The following is a 15,667-nucleotide window of genomic DNA, read 5'->3' as shown; positions in this document are numbered from 1 at the left end:
CAGGCTTTATTCCCTCCATTTTAAAGGTGGGGTAAGGTATTTTAGAGAGATTAAGTAACTTTCATAAGACTTACTAATCATATGATCTTGAGCAAATTTTTGAATTACTCTATGCCTCAGTCTTATCATTTGTAAAATAGAAATAATAATAAGGCCAACCTAGCAGGGTCACTATGAAGATCAAATTGGGTCATTAGTGGAAATGCTTTGCATGGTATCTGGTTCATAAGTGACCAATAAAATATTATTGTTACAAAGTCAGTAAATGGCAGAGCTGGGATTCGAACCCACATCTATCACTATTGCATCACACCCATGGAAGTGACTACAGAAGTGCAACATTTCTGTGGGAGCCTCATATCCCCCTCTAAAAAGACAGGTAAGAAGAGTAACCGTAGTCCAGACTATAGTTCTCTGGGGACCTCCATTATTTATTTAGGCCACAATTCTTAGAGGTTTGGAAAGCTTCCAGGTGGCAGAACTTGAGCACTTGGTTTTTGCAGACTAGTAGTGTAGTGTAACACCATGGTTCCCAAACTGAGTGCCAGGGCACATGGGGCACTACAGTGAGTTCACAGAAGCTCTGTGGATATTTAATTTTTTTGAGATAAACATCTTGAATCCTACACAAACTACTACCTTGAAGTATTTCGCAGTTTCAGCTTTATATTATGTAACATTCCTTTTGCTGACATCATATCTTTGTGAAGTTAGGTTTCTGATGGTCGCTGTGATCAAATGAAAGATTCACAAAAAAATCTGTGTGGACCAGGACATGAGGGTAGCAGTGTTCAATCTGATTTTAAAACTTGAGAAGTTATGTAGTGCCCAAGAGGTGCATATACTTCAAAATGTTTTTGGAAAAATAGAATTGAAAGATGATACTAATCTTTCTATGAACTTTTTGAAGACCCCTCAAACCACTTTAATTAGTAACTGTGATTAAGAATGAAATAAAAAAAAATATTTTTTTCCTTTCAATTTACCTGTATTACTTTTTCAAATGGCTACTGTTAGGACAAGTACTTCTAAAGTTCTTTGCGTCTAAGTAAGTAATTGAAAGAACTGTTAGGTATTCATTTTGGCTTAGGGGCATTTTTGCGAAAAAAGTTACTGGGACACTAAGGATGCCATGAACTGAAAATGTTGGAACCCTCTGGAATACCCATTAAGAGCATAAAGTTTGGGGTAAGATAAACCTGAATTCAAATTTGACTCTGCCCTCTGTAACTTTGGACCATCTATTAACCTTTCTGAATCTCTTCAGCTGGGAGTGGGAATTATAATTGTTCTGACTTTATAAGGTTTTACAAGGACAAATTGAGTCAATGTACATAAAGTGCATGCAGTTGAGTTCTTAATAGATGTTAGTTTCCATGGCGCTGCTGACAGATGCATCCACTGAGGTGCAAATTCACTAGGGCAGGAGTTCAGTTCAGGCATTTACAAGTGCCAGATGAAACAACACAGAGGCACTTTTAAGTACTTAAGGTGAGGGCATTCTATTCCAGCACTTGAGATTTTCACAATCACTGTGTGTATATGCTTTTAAATTCTAATTTTGTTGATAATTGAAACTAAACCTTATTGTCCAATCTAATCATTCTTTTCCAAAAAGAGGCAGCTAGCTGGTCTTTCTAACATTGCTCTTTAAGGACGGCCTTCTGGAGGTCAAAAGAGAACAAAGAATCAAACTTCTTATATTAAAAAAAAAAAAAAAAAAAAAAAAGCTGTGGTAGTTTTCTCTCCAACAGGAATAATTATTATTGATTTAGAGTGTAATAGCAGCAAACAGCTTTGGTGATTGGTTAAATGTCTTCACTTTGCTGGGGCCATTAATCAATCTTAGCAGCTCTTTATTGCTTTGCAGACTACCACGCAATAAAGATGAGCCTGAAATCAACTCTCACAGTAGCTTTGACAGGCAAAAATTAATATTTAATATTGCATTACTAGCTGAGTTGAGATTGGGTCTCCTTGCTTTGCAGCTGGTCGGCTGTAACCAGCATAGCCATGAAGGAGTGCTCTGAACAGCCTTCACTTGCAGTACAAGATTTCAGCTCTTGTGGAGTCGGAGTGGGGAAGGATTTGAGTGTCATGCATTCCATGAATCTGATGGCCACTCAGAGTATTAACGTCATAATATGTTGTATATATAAATTGTCTGAATGATGATCATAACTGCTGCTATCACTGGAAACTTCAAGAATTGGATTCTTTCTGGGCGGGATTGGGGGAGCTTACACTATATCCGTAGTTGACCATCAGCCAAACTAGTTATAACAACCAAGAACAAAGTCCTTTATTACGGTCTTTTATTCTCAGCTCCATTTTGCTACTATGATTCCAAGTTTTAATCCTGTTTAATTATGTGGAGTAAGTCAATGGTAGAGATGGAATTGAAGGAGCTCAGAAAAATGTGAGGGAAAAGAGATTAGGCCATATTTCCCTATTCTGCCTCTTTACATCCTTGTCCCTTCCCCTCCTCAACCTATGAAAAAATACTTACAGTTGGTCTGTTTGGTTACAAATAATGGTCAAGAGTCACTGAATGCATATGTGCCAGACATTGCTATTATCCTAATAATGATCTTTTGATGTCAGTAGGATTATTAGCCACGTTTTACAGATCAAGAAACTGACATTCAGAGAGGTTTGGTAATTTGCTCAAGATCACACTGGAAGCTAGTGGCAGAGCTGGGAATTGTCTAGAGTCTGGGTGTGGGTTCTAAACTTCTAGACTCTCAAAGGGTAGACAGCCTAAATGCTTTGTGTGACATGATCTGTAGGTCACACATAACTGTTCTTAACTTCACATTAATAGACAAGTCACAGTGTTACTGTAGAATGTCAAAGCTTATTCATTCCTTGGTTCAAATATCAGTTGTGAAGTCTGCAACAGGGAGAGTTTGATGAATGAAGTGGTCTATTTGGGCATCAGTGGAAATGATATTTACACTATCCATGGTGAATACTAAGATGTGAAATGACAGTATTCCTTCAATTATAGTAAAGTCTCTGAAACATCATATCTTAAAAGAAAAAAAAAATTACTGATGAAATGTAAACTCCAGGTATCCTTCCTCCTCTCAGGTTTTATTTGATGGTAACTACTTGGCACCTTGCATGGTGAGTCAGAATGAGCCATTTAAACACAATTTAATTGTAGATGAGTCTTCAAAATAGGCCCCCAAACTGTCTCTCTTATCATTTTCTCAAGCTATTAAGGCTCTGACAGAGGAAGCAGATAATACAGGAGAAAATGTTGAATATCAGTTTCAAGTTAAACATATAAAACTGGTGAAAACCCCCCCCCCCACTAACTTTTGGGGGTGGCCCTTGAATGTTTCCTGTTTAGCCTATACCCTGTGTTCCTACAGAATTAAGGACATAAATATGGGAGAATGTCATTGTCTCAGGCTTGTTATTCAGGTATTCCCACAGTGAATACCAAGGATAGGGCAGCTGTCAGTCTTCCCTGGATCCCGAAAGAAAAAGCTCTGGCTGCAGTAATTAAACACTCAGTGTCCTCCAGTGTTCATGTTAATAAAATGTTTTCTTTGTGTTCTTAAGATGCCTGCTTCATTTTATCAATTAAACTGTCAGTGTCTCCTTTTTCCTTCATTTTTCATAAGGCCTGAACAACCTCTGTTTACTTACAGATCGTAGCACGTAAACTGTGCACCCCTGATGCACCAACACACCCAGTTATTAGGTTTCCCGGGTTGAACTGATTGTGTTCTTTGATAACTCTGAGATTTGTGACACTGATGCTCTTACTTTACTGAGAGGCAGGCGGCAATCTTGGTGATTCCCACCAGGCTGCTGTGGGGATAGCATGCCTCAATAACATAAAGTGATTTCCCCTCTTCTTGTTTCAGGTTCAATGGATCCAAATGACTTCCTGAGGGAGGCACAGATAATGAAGAGCCTCAGACATCCAAAGCTTATCCAGCTTTATGCTGTTTGTACTTTAGAAGATCCAATTTATATTATTACGGAGTTGATGAGACATGGAAGTCTGCAAGAATATCTCCAAAGTAAGCTAAAGACTTAATAAAAAGGAAAAAAAAAAAAGAGGAATTTAGTTTAGCTAGTCCTATAAATGTCAATTTAGCAAGCCTTCTATAACCCAAAGGATATTTACTATTTGTAGATCAGTGAGAATAAGTGTCTTAACATTGAATGGCTCAACTACTATTTAATAGGATATATACTGTGTACTCAAAGGGAGAAAAAATATGTGGTGGAAGAGTAAATTGCTCACAATAGAACATATCAGAGTACTTAAATGTAATGTGGGAAATTGAAGAATGGATGTTTTGCATGATGCTTTATTTCCTATGCTAACTAATTGAACATTATCAGTCATGAACCAATATTTTCTATGGTACAGAATTTAGGGGCATGGAATACTTTTGGAAAAAAAGTGAGAGGGGTATCCTATTTTTTTTTCTTTGCCAATATTTGACAACATTGAACTTGGTGTTTAAAATACTTCCACTGCTAGGCAGCATTAGAATTTTCAGACTGAAAAGCAGAAATGTACTATTTTTTGTACATATATTTTGTGTAGTCAGAGAAGGCTTAAGGGCATTGTGAAATTTTGGTCTTTATTACAAATGAATAATTTAATAAACAACAATACAGTAAGCATTAAATTGAGATGTTCAAAGAAGTTACGACCAAGAACTGAGAGAATAATTAATGTTTGAAAAAGAGACTTTCTCTGTAATTTCTTGAAATGTCAGGATGGGATTGATAGAATGTGTAGAGGTAAAAGGAGGTGAGGATAATGGAACAAAGATTTTAGAAAGCTAAGAGTATTCTCTGATTTCTGGATGACTTATGAAGCTGGTAATATTAAATTGCAAAAAAGATAAGAAGAACAAAAAACATAATAAGTCCTGTTAAATGCTGTTAAAGACAAAAACATACCTAACTCCCTTGCATAAAGATATCAAATTTCGGGCCGACCCCGTGGCACACTCGGGAGAGTGCGGCACTGGGAGTGCAGCAGTGCTCCCACTGCGGGTTCGGATCCTATATAAGGATGGCCGGTGCGCTCACTGGCTGAGCGCAGTATGGCCGGTCACAAAAAGACAAAAAAAAAAAAAAAAAAAAAAGATATCAAATTTAACAGCATCAGAATATGTTACCCACTATAGAAAGATTAACCTGAGCCATTGACCCCTTTTGCCTTATCCCCAGGACAAAGTACAGATGTGATCCTGGGTCATATCCAACAAAAATGATTTATAAAGGTCATATAATATACATGTTATTAAATCTAATAGACAGTTCTCAGTCCTCAGACCTATAAGCAGCATTTAATTCAAAGGACATTCTCCTCCTGGAAAACTTTCTTCATTTGGCTTCCAGGACACGTCAGTTAGTGGCATTTCCTCCTTCCTTTCTTGCTTGCTCTTCTCAATCTATGTGATTTCCTACATCTCCTAGACCTCGATATCTTGGTGTTCTCCAGGACTCTTACAAAATCACCAGTTCCCTTGTTAATCTCATCTAATCCCATTGTTTATATATTGACAATTCCCTAAATTTTATTTCTCCCTTACTTCAGAATCATATAGCCAACTGCTTTCTTAACTTCTCCACTTGAATGTTGTATCAGTTTGGATATGTAGGTATGCTGCAGTAACAAACAGTCCCCAAATCCCAGAGGTGTAACACAAGCTTTTATTTCTTGTTCGTGCTATATGTGCAAAATAGATTGGCTGATGGCTCAGCTGTTTTGATCATGCTGGCAGGGGAAGGGGATGAGACTAATCTCACCCTGGCTCTTAAAGCTTCTGGCAGAGTTAACTTCTGTTCTCTTTTCATTTAGCCAAATCAAGCCAAAGAAGGTTAGGAAGTACGATCCTCTAAAGTGTTTTGAAAAGCCCTAGTTTCTACTACATATGTTCATTAGATGTCTCAAAATGACATGTCCCAAACTGATCTCTTTGTATTTTCCCCACTAATGTGCTATTCTTGTGGTCTTTCTTTCTTTGACAGTGTCTACACTCAGCCCTAATACCTTGGAGTCATCTCTACTTCTCATATCCCACATCTAACCAACCAGCAAATCTGATTGGCTTGCCATTAAAATATATCCAGGATTTTACTTCTCAGTGCTCCAACCCTGAACCAATCCTCTCCTGAATCTGCTCTCTCCTGGATTCTGCATTAGCCTCCTAATTTTGGTCTCCCTCCTTTGGTTTTTGCCCCCTTCAGTCTCTTCTATTTAATACAATAGCTGGAGAGACCCAGCTAAAATGTAAATCATAGCACGTCCTTCCTCAACTCAGAACTTTCAATGACTCCAATTGGTTCTTATCTGTATAATGACAAAGTCCTGCGTGATCTGGATGTCCATTACGTGTCTGACTTCATCTCTTACAACTTTCCCCTTATTCACTCTGTGTTGGCTACACTTTTTTGCTATTCCTGCTGCCCTTCAGGCATGCTTTTGTCCTGACTGTTTCCTCTGCCTGAACTCTATTATTTAGTCACATGCTCACTTATCATTTCCTGAAAGTCTTTACTCAGATGTTTCCATTTTGGTGGGTCCTTCACCAGTCATCCTCTAAATTCTAAAATTTAATTGCTTTCCACTCACTCTTTGTATTCCTCTCCCTGCTTTTTGTTTTCTCTCCTTAGCTATTAATCATTTCATATTTGCATGACTTGTTTATTTAGCTTATTTTTAGTATTTTCTAAATACAAACTCCATGAGGGCGGAGGTTTTTCTTCATTTTAGTGCTAGAACAATAGAAGGTTTGTGCTAATTGTGTGCTGACTGACTGTATGAATAGATTAAGTTGGGACCATCCTGAACCTAATAAGATTGGCACTTGGGGTCAAGTTTGTTTTGAGACTCTTGATGTTAGCTTGAAAAGATCCACTTACTGCAAGGCAAACTCCTTTGGCATTGAGAATTTCTGCAGCTTGTTGATGTGGTTTACTCAGGGTTGAGTGCAAACCTTGTCATCTTCTGGGTTAGCCATCAGAGTCAAGTTTACCAAAGCCTTCAGTTGTGAGGATACTTAGCAGCCAGGAAGAGTAATGAAGATATGCTCACCGCAGACAATCCCTTCCCAATCAAGAGGGTATAAATTTAATAGAGTGATGTTAAAACGAATCCACCACTCTTAAGCAGCCCAATATGTTAAATATTATTAAGCTGAAAGACTGTTGAGTAATGGAACATAATTGAAAATATTTTCTTGCTGCAGACGTAAATTGTCACAAATTTGTGAATCTTTACATCAGTTTTGATGAACGAATGGTGCTTGTATTAGAAGTGTGCTCTGAGATTTACTTAGGCAGTTCCTAGGCCACTGCACTCTTCAGGACAGAAAATGTGTATTACTCAATTTCCTCCAGTATTGTGCCTGCCAGTGGAAACCCTTTCATATCCACTGTAATAGGATTAGATGTTGTATTTGATAGCTGAAATAGCATACATATTTTTCTATATAACCATCTTTGTAATCTCTAAGCTTAGCTGAATATTTTCTTGTAATAGATTTCTCCAAAATGGTAGAGGCCTGTCAAAAAATGCTAGCACTGAGGGTAGTTGATGACAGGTATTTCTTAATTATATTAAAGAGGATAAATATCGGCATTATTTTTCTTTTTAGTTTAGTTGGACTTTTTTTCCAATAAATACTTATACACCACCTAATATATGTCAGGCATTTAAATACTTTTTAAAGAACAGCAAACATTTTCTATTTTTATAAGTCCTCTCATATTGTTCATCATTTTCATGGATAGTTCACTTAAGTGGACTGAAGTAGACAGGAATATTTTCACTGAGGATACCCTTTAACTGAATAGAACTACACAACTCTTTGCTGTTTGTATAGATGGAAGTCTCTCCATTATTCCTTGACTTTTGGGTGCTTAGGAGTCATGTGTAAGGCAAATTTTAGGGAGACAGTATAGAACAGTTCTTGAGAGAATGAGCACTTGGATTTGAATCTCTAAAGCTTGTTACCTATATCTCTGAGTAGCAGGAACTCCTGTGAAATGGGGAGAATAATAACATATTTACTTCATATAGTTGTTCTGAGTATTAAATTAGGTTCTTTACTGGAAATCAACCATATGGGATAGTGGTAGGAGAAAAACATATATACTTAATTTTTTTCTTTAAGAAAACATTGAATAGCACTTATTGTGTGACAGGCATTTTTTCTAAGTTCTTTACAAATATTAACTTAGTTCATTTCTCTAACTGCCTTGTGAGGTTAGTATTATTATTATCCCCATATTACAGTTTTTTAAAGAAATTGAGGTATGGAAAGGCTAAGTAACTTATCCAACATGGAAGTCTGGCTCCATAGTTCATGCTTTTAACCATATGCATAGCACTGATGTTATTTTCCTAACATCAACTTGTACAAGTATTCATTGTCTATTGCTGCTCAGTGTAATACCCCAAAACTTAGTGGCTTAAAAACAAAAAACATTTATTATCTCACAGTTTTTCTGTGACTGGGAATCCAGGTGCAGTTTAACTGGGTCTTCTAGTTAGGGTCTCTCATAAGGCTGCCATCAAGGTGTCAGCAGGTGCCCCAATCATCTGAAAGCTCTGGTGGAGGTGGAAACACATCTGAATTCATTTACATGACTGCTGGCAGAAGTTGGTTCCTCCTGTGCTGTTGGATTGAGGAAGTCAGTTCCTTGCTGGTTGTTGGCAGCAGGATGCCTGTGTTCCTTGCTACATGGACCTGTCCATAGAGTGGTTTTCAGCATGGCAGCTTGCTTCATTAAAATGAGCAAGCAAGAGAACAATGGGGTGGAGAGTGTCAGTAAGACGAAGTTAATCTTGGAAGGGGTGCCCCATCACTTTTGCCATATTCTATTTGTTAAACGTATTGCTAAGTCCAGACCACACTCAATGGAAGGGGGATTTACAGAGCATGAACGCCAGGAGGAAGGGATCACTGGGAACCATTTTAGGGTCCGTCTACCACATAGCTTGTGGTTAATCACCAGCTTGGCTTAATTTTCATATGTTTCTTTTCTTATTGAGTGAGTTTCATAGCAAAAGGCATAGCTATTTTGGCCATCACAACAGCAGTGCTTTGCCATTATGCTGCAGACTAAATTATATTTTATTTTCATGCTTACATCTTGTTTTAGACTGAATAATTAATGTTGGCTGCTATAACATACAATTCAAAACTCTCTATGACTTAAAACAAAAGAATAGATATTTTTTATATGGATCAGACTGCTCTTCCAGATGGCTTTCTCTAAGGAGTGACAGAGGGCTTTAAACTCTTTCCATCACGTGGCTCTACCATTTTGCAGTTCATCCTTTAGCAGCAAAGATGTGGGAGATTTTAAGGGCCAGGCCTATAAATAATGTGCATTGTTTCTACACAAATGGCATTGCCCAGAACTAGTTAACTGCAAAGCAAGATGGGAAATGTAGTCTTCTGTGTGTGCCAGGAAGAACAGAAAGGACAAAAGGGTAGGTGAACAGTTAGTTTTGCCTCACATTTTATTTAATATACTGCTTGCCAAAACCCCCCCGTATATATACATATACATATATGTATATATACACATACATACATATGATGTGCTTGTGTATTTCCCATTTGAAAATTACTTTGACTCCATTATTTCATTTTTTATTGAAAAAAAATAGCATATATGTAGAAAGTACATAAATCACATAGTTTAACATGTAATTGTAAAGCAAAAAAGTAGACAACTGTGCAGCCACTGCCCAAATCAAGAATTAGAACATGGCCATTACCCTGGAAAGCCTCTGAATACTTTATCAATAATAACCCCTGACAGTTCTGAATTTTACAATAATTGCTTCCCTTGACTTTACATTTACCTTGATTAGATCCTTCTTGACTAGGGTTTTGGAATTTGCCATCTCCTCTTGCTGTCTCCACGTCCTCAACTCCTTACTCTCTGTCCAGTGAAAGTGCTCATCCATCAGCAAATGACTCTCTAATTATTATATTTAACAAATATCTTTTGGTCCTTATCTTACTAGACTTACTTGTAGAATTTGACTATGATGGTGACTTTCTCTTTCTCAAAACTTTTTACTTTTTACAATGTTCTCTACTAGTTTTCTTCTCTTATTCTCCTGGCTGATTTTTCTCAGTTTTCTTGAGGGTTTATCTTTCTCTACCTAAATGTTTGTGTTTCTCATGTTTCTGTAACTTCCTAGCAATCTCACCCACTTCTAATGTTTTCACTCCCACTCATAAACTATGACTGTGAAATCTGTCTCTCCAGCTGTGTAGTCTCCCCTGAGCTCCAGACTCATGTGCTTATCTTCTTTCAGGTATTTCCACATGGGTAATCTACATGCATCTCTAGCTTAACAAGTCCCAAACTGTTTCATTTTGATTAGGTAGAAGCAATGATAATAATAACAGATAGGATCTGCTGAGTGCTTCCTGGGTGCCAAACACTGTTTAAAGTGCTTTGCATGTACCAACTCCTTTTAATTCTCATTTCAACAACTCATACATAAGGTGGTTACTATTATCACTATACAGATGAGGAAACTGAGGAGTGTTAAGCTGCTTGCCCAAGGTCACAAAGAAATATGGGGTATAGCCTTGATGTAAAGTCTGGCACTCTAGCTTCAAACCAGTTTTTCTAACCCCTGTACTATAGCTGTCTCTCAAGTCAGGGCCATTTCTAAGACTCTTACCATGGGTCCAATAGACTTTATGTAATGTATTCAGCTTATTCAGATAGGGATGATAATAGTTTGAATTTATGTGAGATGATCTTAATTCTCGAGAAACCTGACGACATCTGCCAATAGTATGACAGTTAAACACTACCCAGGGATGACTTATTCCATTTCAAAAAGTCACCACAAAATAGTCACCACTCTGATAATAATTGAACTGATCCTACTACATAAATTTCCTATACTTAGTTATACAGAATGTACAGTAGAAGAAACTGCCTATTAAAGGTTTGTCCACACCTGGATAGATGAGCAACCTGTTCTAAGAATAACAGATTAAGAAAGGGAAATAGAAATATATATCAATCATGATGGTACAAATGTAATAAGCACGTTTTGTAACTACTGATAGACCCTTCATTTTTGTTAGTAAGCTACTTTTACAAACAATATGATGAAACAATGAGAACTTGTTATTGGCTCAGCCATGCAATTAGGATTGTTTTATAGGCTCAATGGCAAAAACAAATTATGCAATATTTGAAAGAAATCCAGAAGCAACTATGTAACAATTTTCATGGAGAGATGAGTCAGTGATATATGGTATTGAAAAATGGCAATAACCAGACTTTTTCAGATAACTGAAGCATAGTTCGGGTCTTGTGATACTTTTGTTCCTTTCTCTGTGTAAAGATCAATCACAGAACAGAGGACCACAGTTTAGGAATATGTCTGGACTCTGAAAATTGTTGTCTTATTAATTTTTCACAGCAAATGAAATTGTATTGATTATATATTTTTTTGCTCAACAGATCAGTACTATTGCACTTAATCCCACTGATAGCTTATTCATGAAAATTTTCAGAATTTATGTCAATAGTTCAAATGTCCTCCAAAGTAAATCTCATATTTTCTCTTATTTAATGCTTAGATGATGCTGGGTCAAAAATCCATCTGACTCAACAGGTAGACATGGCGGCACAGGTTGCCTCTGGAATGGCCTATCTGGAGTCCCAGAACTACATCCACAGAGATCTGGCTGCCAGAAATGTCCTCGTTGGTGAACATAATATCTACAAAGTAGCAGATTTTGGACTTGCAAGAGTTTTTAAGGTGAATTTAGTTTTGTTTTAATAAGTATATGTAGTAGGTCAAAAGCCTAACAGACTAGTAGACTGATAGATTTACTGTTTTTCTTTAAAACAATGTTTCTCCAAGTTCTGTGGTCCTAAGACCACAGGTCTTAATAGCCTAAGACCTTACAGACAAACTACCTGTCCATTCCTATTTCCTCACCAAGGAGAAAAAAATAGAGAAAACAATGACCAACGAGATTGCAAAGTATATAATTAAGTTCGTAGTTAATGATCTATTTTTCATTTAGCACCAGTAACCTCTGTTTGTCTGCCTTTATCTCCTTTACAAAAAGCAGTACACTTGGTAGTCAGTTACCCTGTCCACCTTTGCTCACCTTATGCCAGACTAACTTGCACGCTGCCAGAATTCTTCAGCAATCATTGGCTTTTAGTTTTTTCCCCCATTTTGTGACATCAGTCCAAAATACACTGACATAGGAGATATAATATTAGATGTTTTTCTCTGATTTTAATTTCAGATTTCCATATTGTACACTGAAAATATGGATGTGGGTCATGAAACACAACAAATAAATGACTCCCTTTTAATCCCCACGGATTCATCATCTTTTCTTTTTGTAAATTAATTGGAACCCCAGTGAGCTGATATATTAATTTAAATCATTTGGATCCGACTTTTCAGTATTAGCAAATGGTTACATGGTAATTATCAAAGTCAGTGGCTCTTCAATACCAGCAGTAAATCAAAAAACAGACAGGCTTTGCTTCAATTTTTTTTTTTATTAAATTTGCTAAAGACCAGATGTGAAACCAGAATCACCATGTATTAATTCTCCCATATCTAGAAAAATGCCACTTCAAGTGCTATTCTTAGCATATGGTAGGCTCTCAAATAACATTTTATTAGTGGCTTCCTGCAGGTTTTTTCAGTCTTGTATGTCAGATTAAGAGTTTGCTACTGTAATTTGTCAATTGAACTCAGCTCATTTTGAATCTGTTCCCTGTAAATTTTAATGTGAAGTGGTTATAGATGAAAGAGTGTGGCAAAAAAATTACTTTAACTTGGTTTAATTCCTTCATGCATTAACAGGTAGATAATGAAGATATCTATGAATCTACACACGAAATAAGGCTACCAGTGAAGTGGACTGCACCTGAAGCCATTCGTACTAATAAATTCAGCATTAAGTCTGATGTATGGTCATTCGGAATCCTTCTTTACGAAATCATTACTTATGGCGAAATGCCTTATAGTGGTGAGTAATTAATTCTGAAGTGGGCCTTTCTGCTGCAGGTCACTTACTTAGGTGTGACAGTAACTGCTTTGCCCAGACTTAGAGGGCAGAGTTATGAGGCTGACCATACCGTGTGCTTGGGAGAGCTTGATAGATAAAATTTGATGATGATAATTTGCATTAATGAGCTGGTTTATTGCTTCCTTCTCTTTTACTCTTGAATTGCAGTCTTATAGACATTACTTGCCATGAGATTTAGTTTAATCTTTGCAACATGGGAAGGGGGGGTGGTAGACCTCATATCTTCACCAAGGAGTTGATTTGTTTTGTAACGTGGAGTATAAGTGTCTATGAATTTAAGACTCGGATCTTTAACTTGTTTTTTTGTTGGTTCTCTTTTATATATTTTAGGTAAGACAGGTGCTGAGGTAATCCAGTTGTTGGGTCAAAACTATAGACTCCCACAACCATCTAACTGTCCACAGAAATTCTACAGCATCATGTTGGAGTGCTGGAATGCAGAGCCTAAGGAACGACCAACATTTGAGACACTGCACTGGAAACTTGAGGACTATTTTGAAGCAGACTCTTTATATTCAGATACAAATAATTCATAAGATGAACACTAAATGAGCACACCAAATAATGAAGTAGCCAAAATACTGAATCATCGAGTCCAGAAGTACAACCTTATCAACCAACTGCAAAATCAATTTATTTTGACCTATTCAAGTGATAGGGTAAATTTGACCATGTCTTATAAAATAGATTATATGTGCATTTTATTGACTGGGCAATACTGCAGGACAGTCTAAGATGATATATCATTTTCTCACTGCCTGGTAAATCAAACACACAGAACAAAGTTATTTTTCTTTTTAAGAGATACTTAAATTTTTACTTATTGTTTGAAATGCCGATCAAGAGAATCAACAGATGATAGTCAATTTTTACTCAGTGACTGTGATAACATTTTCCTGTTTACTGATTAGGGTGGTTATTCATTATTCCCCGAATCGCTGAATTCCATCAGGCTCTTATTATGAAGGAATCTGATTGCTTTGCTGCACAGCAGGACCTGTGCTTTGAGATTTTTCTTTTTCTCTTTTAAAATATACTGTAACTACAATGATGGTAAAGCCATGTTAAATGACTTGATTGTACTTGGAGTAATTGCACATATTTTTTTCTTTGTATAAAAAAATGAAGCAGCTGCTGAGTAAAAGAATTAAAATCTCTCTCATTTTGTAGAAGGAAATGATGGAATTTTTCTATACCTCAGTATGTGTCATCAGAGAATCATCTACATTAGTTTTAATCTCTTAATGTGAAGAATCAGGTTTCAAAGCTGATGAGTTATTATCTACAAAAATATGTGAGAAACATCTAATAGCTCAAGTCAGAGAAATAGTTATCAAAATAGTTTAGGAAAATGAGAAGAGAGCAGTAAGACTGCTATGGCCTGGGACTTCTGAGTAATTAAAAAAAAATAAAAAGAAAGAAAGAAAGAAAAGAAATATCTTTTGGCATACAGACCACAGTTTTAAATTGACAACAAAACAGGTCAAGCTCTATTTCAGATCTAAAGGCTAGGAATAATGTCTGAACTTGGTTATGAAACTTTTTTTTTTTGTCTGGTAGAACAAGAGGGTTTTTACTCATCTTAAATTTAAATTAACGATTATAACAGTGTTACTGTCTTCTTAAGCAATGAGTGTTACCCAATTCCCTGCCTCGTTAGATGACTAAGGAGACTTCACAGTGGTTTCAAAATCAAATATATTCAAAGATCTTCTGGTGTAAAGCGATATGAATGAAACAACTAGGAGAAAGCAGGATATGTTGAGTATGTTCTCTTATCTTTCTTTAAAGGAGAAGAGCATATCTGAACAGTTACAAAAACACTAATTCTAAGTGAATTAAACAAAAAAAATCTGTAAACTCTTTCAGCTGGAAGATAGGACATAGGGAGGTCTCCAGGCACAATGTCAGTAGCAGTTCAATGATGTCAGCAATGACCCAACCCTTTCCAGCCCTCCCCTGTGCAGTCGGCATTGTCCTCTTTCTCATGGTCACAGATGGCTGCCAGTGGCAACTGGGGTTCCATGTTCTCTTATCTGCATCCAGCAGGAAAAAATGGGAAACCTCTCCCAAGCCTGAATAAATAACATTCTCATTTTACTGTTCTGTTAAACTTGAGTCATGCCCAGCACTGGACCAATAGGAGACTTAATGTGAATGCTATGTGCTGATTGGCCTAGAATATGCTCTAACACTGAAGCTGCGAGTGTGGTCACTTTCCCTGGAGACAAGTTGGGAGGCTGGCTTATCTGAACAAAATGAGAGAATATAAGATACCGAATAGGTGTCCATTAAGTAGAACAGCCCCTGAGATGAATTAACTGTTAGAATTTATCTGTCTGTGTGTTTGTCTGTCTATGTATCTGCCTGTCTGTCTACCATCATCATCTCATCGCCCCTCTTTTCTCTCTCTCTCAATCTCTCTCTCTGTCTCTATCTCTCTATGTATACCAGATAGGTGTGTGCATGCATATATACTCAAACTTTTCTGAAGACCTTAGACTAAAATGGGTCATATGGAGCTAAAGATTATAGAACCATTTGATTCCTTTATGAAGAGAAAATGT

At 36.9% G+C, this 15,667-nt stretch overlaps 1 protein-coding gene across 1 annotated transcript in view; it reads left to right on the top strand.

Moving 5' to 3' along the window:
- FRK (fyn related Src family tyrosine kinase) overlaps positions 1 to 13,636 on the top strand; it is a 109,804-nt gene extending 96,168 nt beyond the window's left edge. Inside the window, exons 5-8 of the mRNA XM_063098353.1 lie at positions 3,882 to 4,040; positions 11,619 to 11,800; positions 12,875 to 13,040; positions 13,431 to 13,636. Coding sequence (XP_062954423.1) covers positions 3,882 to 4,040; positions 11,619 to 11,800; positions 12,875 to 13,040; positions 13,431 to 13,636 — 713 coding nt within the window. The remainder of the gene's footprint in view (positions 1 to 3,881; positions 4,041 to 11,618; positions 11,801 to 12,874; positions 13,041 to 13,430) is intronic.
- The last annotated feature ends 2,031 nt before the right edge of the window (positions 13,637 to 15,667 follow it).

This window comes from Cynocephalus volans, chromosome 5 (genome assembly GCF_027409185.1).
Source record: "Cynocephalus volans isolate mCynVol1 chromosome 5, mCynVol1.pri, whole genome shotgun sequence".
NCBI lineage: Eukaryota > Metazoa > Chordata > Mammalia > Dermoptera > Cynocephalidae > Cynocephalus > Cynocephalus volans.
The sequence above is the reverse complement of the archived record's forward strand: the minus strand, read 5'-3'. Positions and strand labels throughout refer to the sequence as shown.